The 25,452-nt window shown below is 42.7% G+C and overlaps 1 protein-coding gene across 3 annotated transcripts in view; it reads left to right on the top strand.

Moving 5' to 3' along the window:
• Nucleotides 1–19,062, top strand: part of FAM107B (family with sequence similarity 107 member B) — a 205,001-nt gene extending 185,939 nt beyond the window's left edge. For 2 of the 3 annotated variants that reach the window (XM_061126263.1, XM_061126265.1), the window contains 3 exons: nt 6,157–6,340; nt 15,237–15,387; nt 16,309–19,062. In XM_061126263.1, coding sequence (XP_060982246.1) covers nt 6,157–6,340; nt 15,237–15,387; nt 16,309–16,425 — 452 coding nt within the window. In that variant the 3' untranslated portion in view covers nt 16,426–19,062. Of the gene's footprint in view, nt 1–3,206; nt 3,228–6,156; nt 6,341–15,236; nt 15,388–16,308 lie in introns of those variants that run through there. The other variant, XM_061126264.1, reaches the window with a different exon arrangement.
• The last annotated feature ends 6,390 nt before the right edge of the window (nt 19,063–25,452 follow it).

The following is a 25,452-nucleotide window of genomic DNA, read 5'->3' as shown; positions in this document are numbered from 1 at the left end:
ATGTATATCTTTGTGATGTAGAAATATGAAAATGAACTGCTGGAGCCAGGAATAGTCTAATGGGAAACCCAGATGCAGTCAATGTTTATTCACCCAGTTGTGGAATTTTTCTGTGGGAATGGTTATTCACCTCTGAAAAGCAATCAACCCCAAATACCTGGAACTAGCAGAGGCCTGGACCCAGGGTTAACCTTTGAAAAGGGAAAAAAAATGCAAAGAAGGACTCAAGAGGGCATCTATAGGGCTGGAATTCCCTTCTTTTTTCTGGGACAGTGGAGTTTAGTAATGATTTTGCTCATTCACAGGAATCAAAGGTAGAATTCTCGTCAGGTTACATTTTTAGTGTGCAGTGTTAGTATGTGTCTAGAGTGCAAATCTGTGTTGTTATTCAGCAGCTTAGAATCTTTCACTGAATCTCCTCGACCTCAAAACAGCATCTGTTTCTCAGCATCAGCCCTGCCTCCTTGGTACACGCCCTGCACTGTAGCCAGAGCCATTCAGAACTCCATGTGCGTGTGATAGACTTTTCACACTTTGCCGAAGGGTCTTAGTGTCAGTAGCATGAATGGGTCTTAGAACCATTGAAAGTTACCTGTGGATTACATGAGGGGAGGAGGTTAGTCAACCTAGGGAGACTTCCCAGTGAGCTAGGGGATTGTAAAGAATGCTTTATTATCATTAAAACAAACAAACCAGCAAACAGCAAAGAGAATTAATGGGCTCCATCATTTAAAAGAAGAAAAAGCTTAAAAAACAGAAAAAAGTTAACCAGAGAGAACATGAAGGGGGCTTTCCCAACTCTAGTTGTGAAGAAGAGGAAAAGAAGGAAGATGTTTGTGCCTTTATTTCAGTTATCTGTGGGTCATTTAGTGTGAACTTTTTTATGTGTTTGAAGCACTCATATGCTTTAAAAGTCCTTGAGAAGTAGAGTTTTGTATACAGGGTTTCCCAGACCTCTAGGTAAAATATGAAATGTTGTTGGCTACATAGTTCGACTAACAATAGCTTCTATTTATTGAATCTGGCATCATAGATGTGCCAGAAATTATTACATTTTACGACCACACTCATTTTGAGAACCGAGGGGCTTTGTCCAAGATCTCAAACCAGGTTTGCTTCTCCTCTACTGAGCTGACCCTCATTTTCCTTCACTGACTTGATAGTTTCTAAAAAATCCCTTTATAAATCAGTTACTGGTCCAGGGGCGTGTATCTGACACGAGTGTCTTCATGTTAATTTCTGGAAGAAGGTTTCATGTAGCAGTACTGATATCCATTTTAAAGTGCCTTTACTTCCAGACATTTTTCTGTCTCCTCTTTCCTTCTGGGCTGTGGATTACTGGTTGCTCGGAGCCCTTCAGGCTTTAAACCTTGTTGCTTGAGACTCCAAACAGCTCCGGGGCTCCCTCTCCTGGTGGTTCTTCCTGGACTCTGTTCTTTCATTTAAGGATTGGTCTTTGACTCAGTGCAAGGTGTCTGGTAAGTCAGATTGTAAAGAATCTGCTCGCAGTGCGGGAGACCTGGGTTTGATTCCTGGGTCGGGAAGATCCCTTGGAGAAGAGAATAGCAACTCACTGCAATATTTTTGCCTGGAAAATTCCACAGACAGAGTTTGAGACTGGTGGGCTACCGTCCGTGGGGTTGCAGAGTCAGACACAACCGTGCGACTGAGTGCGCGTGCATACAGGAATGGGGAGCAGTCCGTGGGTGCAGGGCCTCCATCATGTACAGTTTTCAGGGCCACCCTCCTTCGCATCCATAACCTTCTCCAGACCCCAGCATGGTCCCCTCCCGGGGACCACAGGGTTCCCCTCATACTGGTTCACAGTCACGCTTGAGGTCGGAACACTTGACTCAGGCTGGGGCCCCCTTTCCCGTCTCCACTTGGATGAAGGACCAACCAGGGAGAGAGAAGAAGGGAGTTTGTGCCTTTGTTTATGGGCAGAGCTCCCTCAGCCACTGCCCGCCCGTGGCCTGTCTGCCTCTGTCTAGCAGGAGACAGGCCAAGCCTATCTCACTCCTCTCGGCCAGTGGGAAAAGAGAGGCTTCCCAGACCCCCAGTCTTAAGAGAAAGTGGAGAAGAATCCAAGCTAGAACTTGTTCCCTAGGGTCAGAACTGAAGTCCGTTCACTGTGTACACAGGAAGCTCAATCAGTCTCTTGGCACCAAGGCCCAAGACAATGTCTGTAGCCCGGCCCTGACCTCTAGGAACCGTGGGCAGTGGGCATCTCTGTGGGCTTCTGTCATGGGAATAGTGGGAGTGGAGGGCCGGGGGTGGGGGAGCGAAGTGAGAGACCCCGGCAGTCACTTAGTAAGACCAGGAAGGAGCCGCCCAGGGTCTGGGAGCTCACTGCGTCAGCTGCTTGCGCTCAATCACCTGGGTGTCCAGGGATGTCTCCAACCCAGCACATCCCAGAGGGAGCTCCTGACCTCACTCCCGTCTGCTGTCCTCATAGCCTCCACCGCGGCAGCTCTGTCCTCGTTGTTCAGGTCAGAGCCCTTGGAGGCACCCTCGACCTCTCTGTGTGTCTCACTCCTGCTTTGCAATCCTTCAGGAAGTCCCGAGGGCTGGGGTGAAGTGACATCCGGCCTGCTGCACCCACCTCTCACCTGGGTCCCCTGACAGCTGCCTCCTGGAGTCCTTCCTTGGCTGTGCTGGGCCTGTCCTACTCTCAGCAGCTAGAGTAATCATCCAGACACATGAGTCAGAGCTCGTCACTTGCTGCTCAGAGCCCTGAATGGCTGTTTGCTGTCACTCAAGGCAAAGGCCCTGGCACTGGCCTTCTAGTCCCCGCATTGAATCCCACCCCTCTCCGGTGCCCCCACTGGTTCCCTTCCATCCCCACCTTCACTCACATCTCTCCTTCCTCAGATGCATCAGGCGTGCTCCTGACTCCTCATTCCCTGAGTCTGGAACACTCTTCTCCCCAGGTCTACAGGCTCCCCTCCCCTGCTGACACCTTGACCTCAGGAGGCAGGAATCTGGATTTGAGGTCAGGGAGATTATCCCTGGTTTAGGGCAGAGGGACCAATCCTTTTATGGCAGCTCATTGCCTTCTTGTCTACTGATTAACTAGGATGAAACTGCTGTTGGCTTTTAAACAAAATCAAGACTGCCTGCAGGCCTGTCTGGCACTTCTCCAGTCTCCACCGAGGAGTGCGTGCTCCGAGGGGCCCATTCAAATAGTCAGGCTGCTGAGATGGGGTCGCTGACCTACCACAGGCCAGGTTCGTGAGTTTCCATTTGGGGGAGGCTGCAGACATACTTGTCTTTAAAAGATCAATGCAGGTAGCATTTAAGGAATATTTGGTTTAATCTGTTAGATGGTGGTGGTGGTGGTTTAGTCGCTAAGTCGTGTCCGACTCTTGCGACCCCATGGACTGTAGCCTGCCAGGCTTCTCTGTCCATGGGATTCTCCAGGCAAGAATACTAGAGTGGGTTGCTATTTCCTTCTCCAGGGGATCTTCCTGACCCAGGAATCGAACCCGGGTCTCCTGCACTGCAGGCAGATTCTTCACCAACTGAGCTACGAGGGAAGCCCAATCTGTTAGATACGTGTATATTATTGCTTGGCCATGCATTTGTACCTAAAATATACAAATGATGCAGCTACAGTTTTTCTGTTTTCGTTGCTTTAATTTATTCTTTGTTTTTTTTCTCTTTATTTCATGTTAATTTTCAAAAGATCTTTCTATTAAAAATAGGAAACATTGTAATTTGGTAGACAGAACATGAGTTTTAAGATCGGAGAGTGTTTTCTTTTTTTTTCAAGTTTGAGATTTACACTATTGGCAAAATTAGCCTAGGCAAGTTATTTTCACTTTTATTCCTCTGTTTATTGTCTGTGGAATAAAGATTCTAGTGCTTCTGTTCATAGGACTCTCACTGGTATCAGGTGTGATCACGTACCTGCAGGTGCTGTATCTAAAGTGTTGGGAAATTGTTGGCTGCTGTTGAAGAAAGTTCAGAGATTCAGGAAACATCACCGATGACTTTTGAGACCCAAGACTCCTACTTGTAACTACTGGCCTCTGGACCCGTTTTACGTATTTCTAAATTTTACTTGAGATTGCATCTTTATTCGATTATCCCCCCACTCCCCCACCCCATGCCAGAGTCCATGGAAGCACCTAACCACCTTTCTCCTCCCTGCACCCCTGCCCCGTGTGCAAACACACACACACACCCTCACTTGGTTGTTTGCTTGGGGCATTGATTTCATGGGCAGAAATAAAGATGGAGCCTATCTTCTAGGAGCTTGTTCACAGAGGCTTTGTCCTCTTTCTGTTTGTTACAGATTTGATTAAGTTCAAAATTTATTCAGCTTCTGCCATGTGCCAGACACTTGGCTGGACCCTCGGATTTAAAACTGGAGACGAAGTGGTTCTGGCTCTTTCACGGAACAGACAGACACATATGGTTACGGTGTGTGCGTGCATGAGTGCTCAGTCGCGTCTGACTCTTTTGTGGCCCCACGGACTGTAGTCTGCCAGGCTCCCCTGTCCATGGGATTCTGAAGGCAAGAATGCTGGAGTGAGTTTGCCATTTCCTTCTCCAGGTGATCTTCCCAGATCAGAGATTAAACCCGTGTCTTCTGCGATCATAGGCGGGCCACTGGGGAAGCCCTCCCATGTGTAAGGATGCTTCTTGTACCAGAAATACATCTACATGGTGCTTCTGGGGCTCTGAGGATGCAGGGGAGGGGGACCAATCTCTCGGCTCACCAGGAGAGGTGGGGACAGGTGGCGGTGCTGGGTATGAACGCGCTCAGATGGTATCCTCCCTCATGCCCTCGCCCTCTTCTCAGATCCCTGTTCCATCTGGGGGCATGGCTCTTGCCAGAGAATTAACACGCATGTACTCTGGACTTTCCAGGGAAGTCCCACTATCAGATACTTTGCTGTGGTGAGGCCCCGCCTCTGGCTTTTGGTTTGGAAAATTTAGTCATCCTGCAGGACAGGGAGGCATAAAATGACGTGTTGGTTATCTTGAAAGATTTATGTGTGTTGGGGAGAGGGAGCAGGGGTGGGTAAGTGCTGAGAGACATGCCCAGGGGGCTGCAGCAGTCGGATACCTGCCAGGTGGACCACAGGGGTTTCAGGCAGCACTCAGCCAGCCATGTCCCCCCAGCTCTTGCCCCCATGCGTTTTCTCTTCTGTCTCACAAAATATGACACGTTTTCACATGGTGCTCGCTGTGTATCGAGGCTGCAGGGGACGAAGGAAGGAGATGTGTGCCCCACTTGCCAGGGGCCTCTACACACACGCACTTAAAATTGAACACAGGACCCAGAGTCGTCACGTTCTGTGTTCCTTTCACGTACTGATGCAGAGTCCAAGCCCAGAAATAAGCCACTTTGGGCGGTCTGTTCTGTTCTCCAGTGAAGCCTCCTCTTCCTTCTAGACAACAAGTGTGGAGAGCTGGGCTCTGCTGCCTGGTCCCCCCGCTGCCTCCGGCACTCTTCTGGCAGCTGGGGGGTGGGTGTGTGTGCAGATGAAATCCTTGCCCTCAGGAGCAGCAGCTCTAGGTGGCCAGTGACTAGTCAGTCAACCTGTGGTTTGGAGGAAGCAGGGAAGGGCTGGGGTGGGATTGCAGGTTTAAGCAGGGCAGTTAGGAGGTCAGGGCTCTCTGAGAAAGTGCCATTTGAGGAAAGATGCGAAAGGCTGTGAACGGGATGGAGTCTCCAGGGTGCTCACAGGAGTGGGAAGGGAGACAGGGACCAGTAGCCTGGCAGGATATGGAGGCTGATCTGCCCCTGGGGAGCTGCTGGTCTCTTATGCGAGCTCTGAGATCTGTACGTTTTTAGAACGTCTTAATTTGGAGGCTGAAGGGAACATGAAGGACCTGGGTCTGGTGCCCAGGGGCTCATCGTGGGTTCAGCGGGTATTTAGAAACGGTGGTGGGCAGGATCCATGTGACCTGAAGCTCACGGTGAGCCTGTGGGGACCCGTATGGCTGTGCTTTAGCTGTCCGCTCCCAGAACCAGGTGGGTTCCTCCGGCTTCTCGTCGCCCCCGTGGCTAAGACAGAGCTTCAGAGGGTTTCCAGTGAAGTGGTGGAGGCCCCTGGGAGGATGTGCTCAGCCATCCTAGGCCTCTGCTTTGGGTGGACAGACGTCTGAACCGACACCACAGTGACTCTCATCATTCTGTTTCAGACAGCCAACTGGAGGATTCTGACCCCAAGGACACATATCTCATCCCGAGAAACATCATGGCCGAGCCAGACTATATAGACGATGACAATCCTGAACTCATTAGGCCTCAGAAACTAGTCAATCCTGTCAAGACATCCCGGAACCATCAAGACCTTCACAGAGAACTTCTTATGAATCAGAAAAGGTATGATGGCTTTTTGAGCAGAGTTTTCCTTAGGGGACTTTTGAGGTAACTAGATTTGGTTCTGACCATGTTTAAAGCTTCCTTATTCCTTCAAGCACCCTTGAGTCAGAGCATCCATGATGTAAACCCAGCTATAGGCTCAGCTGCTGCCCCCAGGATCACTCGGAGTTCTGTGGTCCTGAGTCCCTTCTCAGATGGACACATATTTTAGAATGTGTACACAAGAGGCTGGATTAAGGATAAAAGAGCATGTCCTCCGTTGAAGAGAAGTACATTATTTCTTAGATTTGTAAAAATCCTGAATTTTCCCCATATATTTGGGGAAATGTGAGAACCAGATTAGCATTTGTAGAGTGACAGAGAGAAGTTTCTAGAACCACGTCAGACTTAACAATAGATAAGGCCCCCCTTTCTTGTGTTTTCATTTGTTTGTTTTTTTAGGGAGCATTTTAAATGATTACAATCATTTTTATTATTACTATTTGTTTTTTGGAGAGGAGTAAAACATTGACCTTCTGTCTTCCTTGTAAACCATTTGTTAGTTCCATCTGTGTCATAATGCAGTTTTGATTGTTAGGTTTGGTGTACTGTGCTTTTTAAATTTTTTAAAAATTTATTTTATTGAAATATAGTTAATTTGCAATGTTGTGTTACTTTGTGGCGGACAGCAAAGTGATTCAGTTATACATGTAAATATGCATTCTTTTCCATTATGGTTTACCACAGGACATTGAATATAGTTCCCTGTGCTGTACGGTAGGACTCTGTTGTCCATCCATTCTGTATATAATAGTTTGCATCTGCTAATCCCAAACTCCCAATCCATCCCTCCCCTGTTCTCTGCCTTGGCAACGATGAGTCTGTTTTCTGTGTCTGTGAGCATGTTTCATAGGTAAGTTAATTTGTGTCGTATTTTAGATTCCACAAGTAAGTAATGTCTTATGGTATCTGTCTTTCTCTTTCTGACTTTGCCTTGTATCATGGTCTCTAGGTCCATCCATTTTATAGCACATGGCATTATATCATTCTTTTTTATGGCTGGTTCTCTGCTCTTTAAGTGATTCTAAGCAAGACCCCTGGACTAGGAGAGCTGAGGATGTAGAGTTGCTTCATTTATTAAGACACAAGTTGCTTTCTCTAAGATCTGTTAAGCTTCATTTAGAACTGTTTTCAGGTCTTCAGACTAAAATTGTCAATCTGAATTGTGAAACTATGGATCACTCAACCACTCACTGTTTGCTCTGCCTTGGTGAAAAGGTAGCCACTACTCACTGAACTGAAAGATGTGCAGACAAAGCTAAGCACGGGGGTAATGTTTGGAAGGAAGGCTTAATTAAAAATAAAACCTTTTAAAAAGGATATGAGGGGCTATTTTTATGGTAATTCTCCGTCTGAGTATATCTAGGCCAGAACTCCTAACTTCTGTCCCAGGAACTCTCTGTGATTACATCTCTCCCTCCAGAAGTGGAAATATGTTTTGCTTTCTGTTCCCAGCACGACAGTGTGCTGCTGGGTTAACCCTTATTCAACAGAATGTGAGTTTGATCCTTTTTGAGTAAGTGCTTAACTTCTACCTGTCTTCATTACATAAAAGTTAAAACAACAACAAAACCAAATGGGTATCATCATGCCCAAAGTTAAACAGAACAGGTTCCTCAGTAGGCCAGAGAATTTGGAAGCTGTCCCTGGGAAACCACGTCTGCATTTTGCTGGGAAGATGGAAAGTTTAATATCCTCTAAAAGAGAGTAGCTAAATGGTTTTCTGAACAAAAATTTTTCTGAATGTCTTTATCTCTTGGATCTCAGTTTCCTTGTCTGTCAGATAGCACTAGGACACTTAGTTGATCTCTGAGAAACATTCTAGTTCAAACTGTTGTTGGTTTTTTGTTTTTTTCTATAACATGTACAAAAAGCCTCCATGTCAGAAATAGAGGCAAAAGTAAACCAAAATTGGCAGCATAGTCGTTGTTTGAATTAGAGGCTCTAGACTATTCTGCAGAAATGTATGTAGCAGCCTGGGTCATACCCGTATAGGCAGAACATTACCGGTTTGGTTTGTGCAGTGAATCTGTTGCCAGATTTCCCGGAGTAGGTACATCCTGGGAGGATGCAGCATCCTCCTGTTGGCCTTTCTCCTGTGCTTTTTCTTCTATCTTTGTTTGCACAGCTGACCTCTCAGCTGGGCCCTGCTCAGCTGCTTTTAGAGAGATTTTAGAGAATGGTCGTGTTCTCTTGAGGACCAAGGTGTAGAGAGCACATGGGCTTTGAGGTCAGGGAGAAATGGTACGGATCCGGTTCAACATTTAACTTGTTGTTTGGTCGCTACATCATGTCTGACTCTTTGTGACCCCGTGGACAGCTTGCCAGGCTTCTCTGTCCATGGTATTCTCCAGACAAGAATACTAGCGTGGGTTGCCATTCCCTGCCCCAGGGGATCTTCCCAAGCTTTTATGATTTTGGACAAGGTCCGTCTTCCTGAGATCTGTTTCTTCATCTACTAAGTAAGAGATAAAAATAATCTTTCTTATAAAGATGAAAATGAAGGAGAACATGTATAAACACCTACTAAAATACCTGACTTATGTAAGATGTGCTTAGTTAGCACCATCCATCTTTCCACTTGCCCTGCAGCAGCATCTGAAAAATCCCTATTGCTTATTCCTGTTTTTCTCTGAAGAGTTCTGATCTGGTTGTAGAAGTGTATTTAAAAAAATAAAAGTTGCAAAATCAAGTGAGTATATCTTATCCTACTTCTTCAGGTTTTTTTCAAAGGCAAAATCTTAGTTTGGTAGAATCCTCTTATTAGAAACACAACTGGTTTTAGAGTAAAGACTTCTAAAGCAGTTTCTTCTCTTATATTCATCTTCTAACATATATACTTTTTCACAACTTTGGCTTTTTGTTTCTAAGTTTTAGTACCAAATAATAGAAAGTATCACATCATTAGTGTATGTATGTACACTAGTACATCATAGTATGTATGAATGAATGAATAAAAGTTGCTCAGTCAGGGCCGACTTAGTGACCCCCATGGACTACATTATAGGCTGCCATGCTTCTCTGTCCATGGAATCTTCAGGCAAGAATACTGGAATGGATAGCCATTTCCTTCTCCAGGGGATCTTCCCAATCCAGGGATCAAACCTGGGTCTCATGCATTGCAGGCAGATTCTTTACCATCTGAACCAGCAGGGAAGCCCCAATAGTATGTATATATTCAGTTAAAGGATTGTCATACTTGCTGACTAGTTTATACCATAATGAAATTCTATTGACTTTTCTGCAATTTGTAAAGGGCTTTCCCATATTTTATCCAATGATTTTTTCAGAAACCCAGTGTGTGTTGTTTTGGAATTGTTCTAATTTGATATGTGAATGAAGGGAAACTCTTCAGGGTACCAGGCTAAGGAGTCTTCTCAAGGTGACACAGTAGCTTTTTGAAATAAAAAAGGGTTGAAATCAATATAGATTTATGTATGTCTTTAATTATATATATGCTTAAAGACAGCTGTGAATCAAATTTAATATGAATGAGGGACTTCCCTGGTGTTCCAGTGACGAAAACTCTTCACTCCCAATGCAGGGGTCCTGGGTTCGATCCCTGGTCAGGAAACTAGATCCTGTGTGCCCCAACTAAAGATCCTGCAAGCCCCAACAAAGATTGAAGATCCCAAGTGCCACAACTAAGACTTGGCACAGCCCAATAAATAAATAAGTAATTTAAAAAATAATATATAAATGAGAAGAAGGGGTAGGAATAGGAGAGGAAGACAGAACTGAGATCACAGAACAAGCTTTGTGGAACCTTTGCTCTTTGTGGCTGCACATTTGGCTCAAAGCTCTGTCGCAGTTCAAAGAGTTGTTGGCAGCACCTTCTAGAGATCAGAAGACAAAAGCAGAGAGCACATTCTCATAGGTGTTCTCACACCGCATTCCACACTCCTTCAAGTATGTCATTCTGCTCTTCTGTTGCCAGCTTCTGGACCCAGCTAAGGTTCAGGTTAAAAGTCTTTACATTTTTTTGAAAAGATGTTTTTGATGTGGACCATTTTTAAAGTCTTTTATTGAATTTGTTACAATATTGCTTCTGTTTTATGTTTTGATTTTTTTCACTGAGAGGCATGTGGGATCATAACTCCCTGACCAGTGACTGAACCTACACCCTCTGCATTGGAAGATGAAATCTTAACCACTGGGCCACCAGGGAAGTCCCTAAAAGTCTTTATATTTTGATCTGGTCATGCCACTTGGTCTGACCATTAAGACCTTGTGTTAGGGTTCTTAGATTCTTTAGCTATTTCCATAAAATGGCAGATTGCAAGAGGCATTATTTTTGATACTTGAAAGATCAGTGTTCAAGAGTGCTTATTTCTGATTTAATTTAGAGAGAATCTGCCTTCTCTAAGAAAGAGTATCCATGCTAAATCACTGCAGTCGTGTCTGACTCTTGGCGACCCTATGGACCGTAGCCTGCCCGGCTCCTCTGTCCATGGGATACTCCAGGCAAGAATACTCCAGGCAGTGCCCTCCTCCAGGGGATCTCCCCGATCCAGGGATCGAACCTGTGTCTCTTATGTCTCCTGCATTGGCAGGTGGGTTCTTTACCACTGAACCATCAGGGAAGCCATTCTAAAAAGAGTCCTTTGGGACAAATATAGAATACCCAGCTACCCTGCATCCCCACCGTTGGATCTTTGGCTTGTACCTTTTAGTCAGCAGTTTCCAGGACCTTCTGCAGTCGGCGTGCTTTGCTAGACAAACAATTCGTTTCTCAATAAATGCTTATTGCTGTGCATCATGAAAAAAAAAATAAGGGAAGTTGAGATAGAAATATTTGCATTTGAATCCATGCAGATAGAAAGGGCTCAGTCAAAAATGTAGAGGTGGGCCGAACAAACCAGAAGAGTCCAAGATTCAAGATCAAGGGCTGGAGAACCAAAGGCAACCCTCCTCCTCCCCCATAAAGGAAAATGTTAGGCCAAGAGGCTTGGCTGGGTAGGCAGGGGAAGGGAGCGTGTTGTGTTCGAGTTTGTGCCAGACCTGCCTCTGCTGGTGCTGACCCGCGTGATGGTTTCCCTGTCACAGGGTTAAGTGTGGCTGCCGTGGAGGTGGGGCGGTCCAGTCAGCCCCCAGATGTGTTCAGTGGTTTCTATGAAAAGTGAAAGGGACCCTTAAAAGTTGTCTGTATGTTTTCATCGGGGGCGGCGGGAATATAAATTGTTGCAGCCTAGTTGGAAAGTGCTTTGGCCATCCACATCCGAATCCAGAATTTGTAGATGCTTAGCTAGCAGTTATGCTTCTGAGAATATCACCAACAGAAATACTTGGATAAGACAGATATAAATGGTCGAGGAAGTCTCTCGCCTCCTTGTGTTCAATCGGGGACAAGTGGACACAACCTAAATATCTCATTATAGGCGTGGCACAATTTTGGCGCTTCTGTGCTCTGATAAAGGCATAGGTAGTATAGGGGAGCACAGACTAGATGGGGAGTTATCTGTGGATGCAGTAGTGTGGGGAGGGCTTCCCAGGTGGCTCAGTTGGTAAAGAATCCACCTGCCAATGCAGGGGACTCAGGTTCCATCCCTTGGTTGGGAAGATCCCCTGGAGGAGGAAATGGCAACCCACTCCAGTATTTTTGGTTGGAAAATTCCATGGACGGAGGAGCCTGGTGGACTACAGTCCAATGAGTCACAAAGAATCGGACACAATTGAACAACAGCACATGTGCACACAGGAATGGGGAGCAGTGCATGGGTGTAGGGCCTCTATCTCGTACAGTTTTCAGAGCCACCACTCACCTAGAATATCATGCGAGTGGTGTGCCCAGCAGATGTTGACCAGGGGGAGCTGAGGTGTGCTTTCACTTTTTGTCTTGCTAATATGTATATGTCAGCTAAGTTTTCTTTTTTTTTCCAAAGTGTCAGTCGCTAAGTCATGTCCAACTCTTTGTGACTGCATGGACTATAGCCTGCCAGGCTCCTCTGTCCATGGGATTTTGCAGGCAAGATTACTGGAGTGGGTTGCCATTTCCTTCTCCAAAGGGTCTTCCCAACCCAGGGATCGAACCTGGGTCTCCTGCATTGCAGGCAGATTCTTTACCATCTGACCCACCAGGGAAGCCCTAAAAAACATGGGTTTTTTCAAAGAGGACTTACTAATTTAAAAAATCAACTTGGTCCACTATAAAAGTCACAGTAAGCAATTCAGGAATAACTGTTAGTCTTGATTGGTACCATGGCCCCCAGGCCAAGTTTTCAGTCATCAGGTGATTGAAAGTTCTTGTTAATTGCATATGTCAGAATGGATTAAAGATAATCAATGTTGTCATGCAGAGGCTTATACTGTCATTTTTATGAAACTTGGGAGAAACTCATTTCTGTCTGTCTATGCTCTCTCTGCAGTCTGATCCAGTTTTAGACTCAGAGAATCACATAGATAGTGCTTGCCTTTTTCCATTTAGCAGAAAGTTAAGTGAGCCGCTTAATAAAATATTAATTAAATTTGTATGACTTCTTGACTATTATAAGTGCAGGACATTTATCATATAAGCCCCATTTTCCCGAGTTTTGTGTTACTAAATATTTTATCTTACTGCACTATTGGGTAAAATCTTTGAACAGAAAATGAATACGTGTATTAGTTAAACTCATTCACATGTTTCTATAGAGTGCCAGCTTAATGCATCATACATCAGTTTGTTCAACAGCTTTTGCATAATCCAGAAGCACTTAATAACAGTTGAGGTTAATTTCTTCAGTGAATTATAGTTTGAAATTTAAATTATGCAGGTAGCTAAATTCTTAATTCTATAATTTAAATCCCTTAACTCTGTAAGTGTCCTAGTGAGAGTTTTTAATAGTCATGAAGCTCAGTGGGTCTTTCTCAGATTATTTACAAACATTTTCCAGTGCTCAGTGACACCTAAGTCTATCAGAGGAAAGTACCATAAGCAACTTTTTTATTGCACTGAGTAAAGATTTGGTTTCTGGAATAGTCTGTCTATACTTCTCTCCTCCTCATACAATCTTAATAACTGGGAAACAAATTGTAATTAAATCACAAAATAGCCTCTTTTATTTCACTGGAAATATGGCTGAATTTAATATTTTCTTTTTAAAAAAAAAAAAAACAAAGGTTCTGCTAATGAAAATGGGGAAAGGGAAGACATACATGTTATTTTGAGGTCTGTGTTCTTTATCTTCAGTGATAGATTATACTCATCTTTATAAACAGCAGCTTTGAAAAAATCATTTATTGTGATTTAAAAAAGCAGGTAGAGAGGAGAGATGCCAGAATTTTAAAAGTTCCGATAGATGAGGAAGTGTGATGTTTGCAAGTGTGATTAGTTTGCAAAATATGATAGGGTGAACTTGAAAGAGATTGAAGCAAGGGTGTTGTTGAGATTCTTAAAACCAGAACATGTTTTGGAAATTCTTTAAGTTATTCAGATGACTCCTAGTTCATTAGTCGCCTTAGCTGATTGGAGTAGTTTGGAGAACAGCCACGGAGGTTGATGGGGCTGGTGCACAGACTCCCAGGCGTCATCAGCAGGCCGGCAGGTGTGTGGGGAGGCACACGGGCCTCCTCGGTCCCGGGCTGATCCAGCAGCGCTGGTTTCCTGCAGCCCAGAAAAGCACGAGTTCCTGTTGTGGCTGTGGGTGTGCTTGTGGACTCGAGTGTGATAGCATTGTCACTTATACCCTTGGCTGTCTGACCTTGATAATGCTCTTCCTGTTTTGTAACTTGTGTTTTTGTCATCAGTGTGAATACTGAGTTGAGATACTTTTTAGGGGCCAGTGGAGACTGGTTCAAGAGAGGGAGCTTGGTGAAGAGGAGGTGGGCAGCTAAGCCAGCACCGAGGGTCGGGGCATGAGGGGGAGTCCAGACTGGAGAAACCCTGGGGAACAACATGGCCAACAACCCTGGCCAACAACCAGTTGGCTGAGGAAATGGAGACTGGGCAAATCCCAGCTGACTTTAGCATAGAAATCCCTTCGGAACGAAAGTGTCAGTGAATGTCCTTCCCCTGACCCAGCTCAAACCTTTCAGATGAGAGTTGCTAGGTAATGGCCTGAGTTTTGGGTTTTGTTTCGCTCCATTTGAAGAGCTGGCAGCCTGATCCATCGCTCCCTGAAGCCTGACTTCCAAGCGTTGTCAGCAGTTGAACTGTGTGTCTGAAATGGTTCCAGAGTACTGGCCTGGGAGTCGGGATCCAGATTTTCCGTGGCCACGACCCCAGCAGTGATGGAGCCTTGGGTGTGCCTTGGGATGTGTGAGAATCCTCTCCCAGGTCTCAAAGAGGGAGGGTTGGAGGATGTTTCCAGGCCATTTTGTTGTTGAGCTTTCTGCTAGCTTCTCTCCAGGCTGCATTTAATACTTGGGGTCAGGGGCTCCATCTTGGGAAACTTCCCCTGCAATTCCTGGTGGAGGCATCTTCCTCTTCAGTATAGTTGACCATCACATGCCCTGAATGAGCATGCTATTCCTGAACTTCCCCCACAAACCACAAACACTAGCCTCCCTTGCATGGCCTGGTATCTGACATACAGTAGAGATTTTATTGAGCGGTGGGTTTTGCTTACTCTTAAAAGTATGCTCTTGCCCTTTTCTTTCCTGCTTGTGAATTTCTGAGGCCCCTCAGTGCTGACTGTTAGCTGGTAGTAGGCGTCACAGTCATGCTAAGTCACTAGACCCTTCTGTGGTTGATGCTTAAATTTCTGATCATGGAAGATGCGTCCATTAGATTACAACTCTTAAATTTTGTTGATGCTTTAAAAATTTTTTTTCAATTTAAATTATTTTTACTTTTTTCAATAAAAAAATTTTTTTTGAAGTACAGTATTGCGTTAGTTTGAGGTTTTCAGCAAAGTGATTTGTTAATGCTTTTTTGCAGGGGTCTTGCCCCTCAGAATAAACCAGAACTGCAGAAAGTGATGGAAAAGAGAAAACGAGATCAAGTAATAAAGCAGAAGGAAGAAGAAGCACAAAAGAAGAAATCTGACTTGGAAATAGAACTATTAAAACGGCAGCAGAAGTTGGAGCAGGTAAGGGTGATTGGGGGTAAAGGTGGGGGTTTTTTATTGAGATATTTGACATAAAATATTTTTTGAGGGAAAATGTATTGATTTGATACATTTGTATCACAATTGTCATAGTAGTGTTAGCGCACACCTCTGTCGTATAATTACCCTTTCTTCTAGTGGTGTAGAGTGTTCTAGTTTCTTAATGTTCACGTTTATAATCGCTTTGTTCCCTGTAATCCCTGGACTATGTATTAGGCCTCCAGGACTTACCTTCTAGTTGCGAGTGTGTACCCTTAAATGCATCTTTCCCATTCCCCCAGCCTAAGTCCCTGCTAGTCCCCATTTTACCCTCTGTTTTTAGATTCCATATATAAGAGAGATCATACAGCACTTATCTTCTCAGACTTACCTTGTCCCGAATTTCCCAGACACGTCGGATGTAAGTGTTTATATATGGTGAAAGGAAAAGCTGAGACAGATGTCTGCAGGTGGACTAAAGATGTTCAAGATAAAGAGAAGGATTCTGTTGAGGATCTAGAAGAGATCAGGGAGGCACAGCCAAAGCCAGGGACCACCACTGAATTCACAGCCCAGTGCTGGAGCTCAAGCACATGAGTGAAGTTCAGCTTCACTCACAGCTGGAGAGCCCGTGTGTGTTGCCCTCAGCTCCTGTTTTCATCCTTAGCCTTGATCTTCAGGTTCTCATCACCCCCGCAGGGTTTCAGCAATAACCCAGTCGGCTGCTGCTTCTCTGCAGAATTCTTACCCCAGGACCTAGATCCTGCCACATATATGAAAATATAAATATATTTAAAGTGGAGACAGGGGAAACTTTTCTTCTGTTGTGAATCGAAGTCATTTGGGCCTTTGGGAAGAGAAAACAGTGTTTCTGGAAAGCCTCTCCCTTTGTAAATAATTCTCCTGTTTCTGAATTCTGTTTAGCTTGAACTCGAGAAACAGAAATTGCAAGAAGAGCAAGAAAATGCCCCAGAGTTTGTGAAGGTTAAAGGCAATCTCAGAAGAACAGGCCAAGAAGTGGCGCAAGCCCAGGAGTCGTAGGTCCAGGCTGCAGACACCACGCACCCAGCCCAGCACACAGAAGGCCTGTGCCAGGGCCTCCCCAGCGCTTAAGCTCAGGGCCAAAGCCCCTGGAGCGAATCCCAGCCAGCAGGGATCTGTTATTTTCAAAAGGGTTTGATTTTGGTTTTTCTCCCATCCGGGTGGGTGAGTCACCTGTGACTGTTGCAGTTCCTGTTTGCCAAACAAAGGATATTGACCAGCACTTAAGGTGGGACAGTGGACCTGTGTTCAAAGACTTTTAAAAGACAGCAACAAGAAACAAAGGAAGAGGACACTGGAGTAAATTCTTGAGAGTTGCACTACTTGGTTTTTCTTTCAATCCAAGTTTAGTGGGGCACAGAGCCTTTTCTCTTTCAAAATCTAAAGAAAAACGCCTTTCGTTCTTCCTTTCTTATCTATCCGATAATTTAGATTGCACAGAAATGCGCTGAATCTGTTACATCCACCGTTTGTAAATTCCGTTTTCTTGTCTCATTTACACTTTCACCTAGTTTAGGCTTCACACTGGAGAATGTTAATATTCATGTTGAGCACAGCTCTTACCTTTGTCGACATTAAGATTCAGAAATAGGATAAGGAGGTATAAAAATACAGAAACAAAAATATGGAAACAAAACTCTGTAAATGTCCATCTCGATCTTGTTTTCATTCCTGCTGGTTTTCTGAGGCTTCATGGTGACCTTCTACTTCAGGGAAGGTATGTCCTACAAATCCATTATTGCTTTGATAACTGTTAGGGCTTTTGTTTCATTTTTTGTTTTTTAATTTCTTGCTCATTTAGTCCTTTTATGTGAAATAATCTCCCAGCCCTTTGAGGAATAAAAACTAGTCCGAATAACCCAACTTAAGTGTCAAAGGAGTGGGTTCAAGTCTTTTGGTTTCTTCTGAGAACGGTATGGGGAAAGCTCCCACCGGAAGCTTGGGAAGGAAGTGTTCTTTGGGCTTTTTGATGTGAAACGAATATGAACTGGTCTCTGCAAGAATTATAGCATTTATGCATTTTGAATATTATTTGAATCCAAGCTTTGAAATTCTCTAATGATCACCAGCTCTTTGCCCTTTTTCCTTGTGAAGGAAGACTGTCTCATCCCTACCTTCATGATGGTGATACTGTTGGTAAGGATGATGTTGTGACCACTGTTGATCTCTCAGGAACAGCTGAGGAGATGGGGCACACTCAGTCTGTGCTCTCCAATTGGCATACTATCCTCCAGATGAACCCCGAGTTACCAACTTTACAGCCAGATTCTTAATGCAAAATCCATTCTCTGTCACCGGTATGGGCAGGGGAAACATTTCTACTTGGGGTGGTTTAGAAGAATCTGTGTGGATCCAGTATGTTCTTTGTAGAAACAATTCATCCAGTAATTTCAACATCGAAGGCTCCTCTTATAATTCAAGAATCAAAGAAAGCTGGATCCTAAGCTTTTGAATCCTTAATCAGCCTAGTAGAAATTAGCTTTCTCTGGGAATTCTGCAGTTTTCATGGTTGGCTATTAGGCTTATATTCATCCCTAATGTGAACAAGACAAAAGTAAATGCATGGGTAATATACTGTAGTCAGAGAACATGTGGACTACACCTGAAACAGATTTTTTTTTCATTAGCAAGTATTATATGAATAAAATACGAGGTGTTTAGGATAAAATGTTGCTGTATAGTAATTTGCTTTGGAAGGATGGAAGGATAACTATTTTTTCCCATCCTTTTTGCAAGAAGAAAGTGTGTTAACTAAGCATCTTGAGAGTACATTTCTGATTGCACATTGACTAGAGTTCTTTCTCTGTGTATACGGAATAGTGATGCGATTTATAAAATGAAGATTCAAGACTAGCTCATAGCCTTTAATCCAGCTGGATATGCAAGATCTTTAGATCCTGTATCCTTGAAGCAGTTCTGCCACTTGATAAAAATTTCAAGGGCCCAGACAGGCTTCTTTAGAAGGACCAGTTCTGTTCCTAGAACTTACCTAGAATTCATGCTTCACTGGGAAAAGCTAAATTCCTAAAGCATTTCCCTCTCAATCTCACTCACAAATCTGTAAAATTAGTAGTGGTTGGTAGTCCAAGGTCTGGCCGAAAGAAGACTTGTAAATAGTGTCAAGTGATGTTTCCTCGCTAAACAGTGGAATGTACAGATAGAAAAGCTCTTTGAAGTTGCCAGGTCAGCTTGGCTCATAAGCTTGAGTTTAAAAAGGCATCATTCTCTCCCCCCACCGCTGCCCCACACTTCAATACTCTATAGTCCAAACCTCTAGGACTCACGGACATCTGAGCAGTTTTGGGCTTTGAGCCACTTTTTGACAAAAATGGCTCCATTTTTCCACTCTATGGTTTTCTTAAAAGAGCTCAGTGTTTTCTAGTCTCCAAGTAGGAAGGTAGCGTTGCTTTCTAAGCTATCACAGTTGACTTTATTCTTCTACTCTGAAAAATGTTCACTTGTTTGAGTGTATATAATATATATAAAGGGAGCCTTAATGGATTTGTTTTCATAATTTAATATTTTTTGTATTTGCTCTTGTATAATTGTTTTTAATGGAAAGTATTACAGAATTGAGGGTGGAATTCTTAGAACCAAAGTTATTCTTAATAAAAATCACCACATGCTTGGACCTTACAGCTGTGTTTGTCTGATCTGTTTATGGTGGATGTCTGGAGCTGATGTGGGGGCTGCTGTGTTCAATTCAAGGGTTAGAAAGTGGTTCTGGGGTTTCTGTCTGATGGTCTTCTCCCCAAATCAGTTATGTCCCCTTGCCTTGTGTATTTATTCTGTCAAGCAAATTCATGCTAAGGTATTGTTACACTTAGAATATGTAGTATTTTAGCAACAGCTGTTAGTTCTTCAGATCAGAGTACTCTGTATTTTAAGTAGCTTGGTAGAACAGTGGGAGATATATTTTTGGAAGGGCCATATTTTAGTGCTTGTGAGCACACATGGCATAAGTATGACCTTGAAATTATTTTGCTTATTCAGCTAAATTAATTTCATCCTCAAAGAAGTCACTTTGGGAAGCTGTACATGTGATTACATTATACGATTGGTTGTAATAGCCTTGGAGAGTCAAAATTTCTTTACTTTATAATTATGCCTTTATTTTTCATCCCCCAATTAGTACTCAGCTCATTCACCCAACTCCAATATCTTTGGACTGTTTTAAAAAATTGTATCTACTCAGGACAGTGAAGATTTTCTATGTCTAGGGTTATACCATGAGCTCCAAAAGCCAATGAAGAAGGTGGGCTACAAAAATAATTTGAGGAATAACTACATCCTTGGAATAACTAGGCAGTTTTTCAAGGTGACAGTTTTGAGACTGTTGGTCCATTTCATTAGAGCATTGTGTGCTTCTTAAGGTATAGTCATAGATTTGAAAGAAGACAGAGGTTAATTAACACAGTATTGACTGGAGACATATCAACACCTCAGGCTTTAGTTTTTGTAAAACTCCCCTGGTCGAAAAGTGTGAATATGTTTGGTAAGATTTAAAATGCCAAAGTACAGCTAAAAAAAAGGAATAAAATACTACTACCAGGCTTACATTTACTAATATAATGAAAAATGAAATGTTTTATTCCAAGGTCTTAGGATAAATAAAATCTTTATAAGATAACTTCAGTCTCACAATTATAATTTCTCCTTTTTTTTTCTTCTGAGAAAATGCAGTCTGATTATCAATTGGGGATGTTTTGGAATGTCTTCTCATTTGCCCAGGAAGATGGTAATGCCAGAGTCTGGTATGCCTTATCAATATCTTGTATAATTAGTAGAATCATATTGAGATTTTGTCTACTAAAAGTCATTAAGTTGTGTTTCCTCTGAGACGTTTGGCTATGTATTGTCTTGGATGTACTATCGGGTCCTTTTAAATTTGTTGTTTCTATGTTTATGGCTCCCTTTCTACTTGGTTATTATGTGTGACCACTGCTGATGATCACTCTTCTTGTGCTATAATTTCCAGGGTGAACCAACAAACCCAATTGTCTATCAGCTGGTGAATGGATAAGCAAAATGTGGTATATCTATGTGATGGAATATTATTCAGCCATGAAAAGGAGCGAAGTACTGATACAGGCTTCAACATGAACAAACCTCAGAAACATTCTGCTGAGTGAAAGGTGGCTGGCACAAAAGACGACACAGTATATACACTTACATCCATATGCAATGTTCAGAGTAGACAAAACTATAGGGAAAAAAGCAGAATAGTGGTTCTAATGGTAGGAGTGGGAAGTGATTGCAAATGGACATGAGATTTTGGGGATGGGGTGATAGAAATTATTTAAAATAAAATTGTGACAGTCATTCAACTCTTCACCTGTACAAGTAACTGTGTAAACATACTAATACCCACTTCAAATGGGTAACTTTTATGGTATGTGAGTTATACCTCAATCAAGCTTTTTAAAATGCACACATCCTTTGAATGCACAGTTAGATTTCTAGGAATTCTTTGGAAGGGTTTATCTGCACAAAGATTGTTGTTTAAAGATAGTGGAGCATTTCTCATAATTTCTCTTGGGAACACCCCAACTATATTGCAGTAGTTTGCTAGATTAAGTATAATACATCCCTACTCCCTATTATGTATCATAATTCATTTCTTTCAAAATAATCTGTGTGTGCTCAGTCACTCAGTTGTGTCCAACTCTTAGCAACGCCATGGACTATAACCCACCAGGCTTCTCTGTCCATGGGGATTCTCCAGGCAAGCATACTGGAGTGGGTGGCCAGGCCTTCCTCCAGGGGATCTTCCCAACCCAGTGATTGAACCCAGGTCTCCCACATTGCAGGCAGATTCTTTACCATCTAAGCTACCAGGAAAGGCACTAATATTTTATTTACTTGTACAGAAATAAGACTTTGAAGCTATACTGTTACATAAAAAAGCAAACTACAGAATCCCATTTACATGAAAAAATTAAAAGTATATTATCCATGCATCTACATAAAAGCTTATAAATAAGACATTTATTTATCATCTCAGTGGTGGTTCCTTCTGAGGGAGGGAAAGGAATTGGGGTCAGAAATAAAGGGGGCTTCCTAGTTTAATTTGTGTATATTTTTAATATTTTTTCACAGTTAAAAGGTGTTCTTGAGTCACCAGTATTTAAAAGGTCATAGGAAGCAAAGAAAAACCTTGGAAAAAAATGTGTTTCATACAAAATTATCTTCAGAACTGAATAATACATTTTGAGTTTATTTTTGTGTATGGTGTTAGAAAGTGTTCTAGTTTCATTCTTTTACAAGTGGTTGACCAGTTTTCCCAGCACCACTTGTAAGACCAGAAACTATAAAACTCCTAGAGGAGAAAGTAGGCAAAACACTCTCCGATATAAATCACAGCAAGGTCCTCTATGACCCACCTCCCAGAATATTGGAAATAAAAGCAAAAATAAACAAATGGGACCTAATGAAACTTAAAAGCTTTTGCACAACAAAGGAAACTATAAGCAAGGTGAAAAGACAGCCTTCAGAGTGGGAGAAAATAATAGCAAATGAAGAAATAGACAAAGGATTAATCTAAAAAATATACAAGCAACTCCTGCAGCTCAATTCCAGAAAAATAAATGACCCAATCAAAAAGTGGGCCAAAGATCTAAACAGACATTTCTCCAAAGAAGACATACAGATGGCTAAAACACATGAAAAGATGCTCAACATCACTCATTATCAGAGAAATGCAAATCAAAACCACAATGAGGTACCATTACACTCCAGTCAGGATGGCTGCTATCCAAAAGTCTACAAGCAATAAATGCTGGAGAGGGTGTGGAGAAAAGGGAACCCTCTTACACTGTTGGTGGGAATGCAAAGTAGTACAGCCACTATGGAGAACAGTGTGGAGATTCCTTAAAAAACTGGAAATAGAACTGCCATATGACCCAGCAATCCCACTCCAGGGCATACACACCAGGGAAACCAGATCTGAAAGAGACACGTGCACCTCAATGTTCATCGCAGCACTGTTTATAATAGCCAGGACATGGAAGCAACCTAGATGCCCATCAGCAGACGAATGGATAAGGAAGCTGTGGTACATATACACCATGGAATATTACTCAGCCATTAAAAAGAATTCATTTGAATCAGTTCTAATGAGATGGATGAAACTGCAGCCCATTATACAGAGTGAAGTAAGCCAGAAAGATAAAGACCAATACAGTATACTAACGCATATATATGGAATTTAGAAAGATGGTAATGATAACCCTATATGCAAGACAGAAAAAGAGACACAGATGTATAGAACAGACTTTTGGACTCTGGGAGAAGGCGAGGGTGGGATGATCTGAGAGAACAGCATTGAAACATGTATATTTTATCAAGTGTGAAACGGATGGCCAGTCCAGGTTGGATGCATGAGAGAAGGGCTCAGGGCTGGTGCACTGGGATGACCCAGAGGGATGGGGTGGGGAGGGAGGTGGGGGGGGGGTTCAGGATGGGGGCCACATGTGCACCCATGGCTGACTCATGTCAATGTATGGCAAAAACCACTACAATATTGTAAAGTAATTAGCCTCCAAATAATAAAAATAAATGAAAAAAAAAAAAAAAAAGAACTGAATAATACTCATTTAATAATTATTTGCACCTAGATCATGTGGTGAAAAAATTACAATGGAATGATTTCAGTGTTTTCAACAGCAAAGTAAAAGTGACTGTTTTAAGAAACTGTCAAGAATCCAATTATTTTAAGCACACAGACCTGTAATTGAAGTAGAGTCAAAGGAAAAGAGGGTCCAGGGAAGGAATAAAGAGAAGCATTGACTCTAGAATGGCAGTGAGGAATGTTTCAATTCTGTGTTGACCCCCAGGGTTCTTGGCCTCCTTAATCAATAGAAATTGATCAGAGGCCAGAAAAGAAACTCAGGAAAGGCTTTATTGGGGCCCCTGCTGCAGCAGGGGGCAGCGAGAACCAGAGCAGTTAGTTGCCCTTGGTCGCTTCCTGAATTGCAAGGTGGTGAGCTGGTTCCTTATATGGGGTTAGGGTAGGGCCAGGTCCAGGTATCCAGACAGAGGGGTGGCTTAGGTGGCTTGCCCACTGCTTTGTTGGTGTTGAGTGCAGGGTGCATGCACAGTCCTCTACTTTGGCTCCCAGCACCCTGTTTTTGCACTCAGCTCTTCAGAAGTGCCAATGGGGCTTTTTTTGTCTTTTTGTATCTTATTGTTCATAATTTGCCCCAACTGTGCATGTACACAGTTATTTTTAGTCCTTGATAGTTTGTATTTTGTTGAGGAGACGTTTTTCCAGGTATAGGCATTGCAGCAAACGGTCCTAGGTGCCACGTCCCAGCCTGTCTCACAATGATGAACCAGAGACCTAAGCTGGGGCTCCTTGTAAGGGGTCCAGTTGTAGGCTTCAGCCTAAAAACAACTCTGCTCTTTAAATGTTTCCTCTGCTGTTGGCATTTAAGGTAGTGCGGCTACATTATTTGTTTTTCCTGTGTTTGTTTTTGTTGGCTGAGGTCAAGGAGACTGGGAACTTGGGGACATGTATCTTGGCAATGAATTACTGGTACCCTCTGCACACAGGGCCTTGGGAGCTTTAGGTTGACCAATCACAGTCTTCCTGGTGCATCTTCTCTTTTGGATGATGGTGAAAGTTCTATTCACCTTCTCCCTTGCTTCCAGGTGGAGATTTCATTCTATTACTAATACTTTTGTTTCTTTTTCTGCTTCTTCTGGATGAAGGCTTAAAATTTAAACAACTCGGACTCAGCCATAAAAAAGAATGAAATCCTACCATTTGCAGCAACATGGATGGACCTAGAGATTGTCATCCTAAGTGAAGTTAGAGAAGAACAAATATTACGTGATATCACTTCCATATGGAATCTAAAAATTAGCACAAGTGAACTTATTTACAAAACAGAAACAGACTGACAGCTGTGGAAAACATATCTGGTTACCAAAGGGGAATGGGGGGAGGGATAAATTGTGATATTGGATTACCAGATGAATCCTACTGTATATAAAACAGGGAAATGACAAAGATTTACTGTAGTACACAGGGAGCTATATATTAAATAAGTGGTAGTAAACTATAATGGAAAAGTATAGAAAAAAAGACAATATATAAATGTATACATGTAATCACTTTGCTGTTTACCTGAAATTAACACAGTTTTTCATACCAGCTATACACTTAGCAGCAGCAGCAGCATACTTCAATAAAAAAGTAAATAATTTTTTTTTAAAAAGATCTCAGCTTAGAAGAGGAGTTAGCCAAGAAATGGAGAAATGCTGGCCCTTTCCAAAGGGCTAATAGGCCTTGGAATGGAGGCTGGCTTAGAAGAGAATTCATGCTGGAGAAAAGAGACAGCAGTGCCAATTGTCCTGACTTCACTGTTGAAGTGGGAGATGTGATCACATGCATACCACCTTGGTCATTTCTCCACGATCATTGACTTGTTAAAGAGATTTCAGGAAACCATCAGATCTATGTCAGTCAGGTACCAACAAAGAGGGGTCACCATGATCAAAACATCTAGTGAACCACTGTGCAAAAATCTTACACAGTGAACTGTGAGCCAGAATCGGGTTCATATGTAGCCTCTTTAGAGCTGGAATTCAAGCTTGGACTTTCACAAGGAGAAAATTCACGGTGTAAACTCAAATAAGCAAAGGCAATTTTCTGGCTAAAACTCATAAATTGGCTTTAATTTGATGAGCTGGTTATCCCCATTTCTCTCCTTCCACAGTGATTTCAGTGTTTCTCAAAGATAAGCCCCTAGATCGATCAACTAAAAGTACTTACTGAAGACGTTTACAAGATATTTTGCAACAAGCCAGTTCCAGCCCTAGGGTATTTATAATCTTGTTCAGCCATAAGACATTGCATGGGTTGTAACAAATAATAACAAGCATTAAATTAAATAAAAGACCACATGAACACCGAGAAGATAAGGCCTATAGGAGCAAATTAAGAAAAGAAAATAAACACGCTAAATCAAGTGGTTTTATTGCTACACAGATGCTCTCATAAATGTTCTCAGAGAGGAAGCA

Source organism: Dama dama, chromosome 23 (assembly GCF_033118175.1).
Source record: "Dama dama isolate Ldn47 chromosome 23, ASM3311817v1, whole genome shotgun sequence".
In the NCBI taxonomy this organism is placed as follows: domain Eukaryota; kingdom Metazoa; phylum Chordata; class Mammalia; order Artiodactyla; family Cervidae; genus Dama; species Dama dama.
The sequence above is the reverse complement of the archived record's forward strand: the minus strand, read 5'-3'. Positions and strand labels throughout refer to the sequence as shown.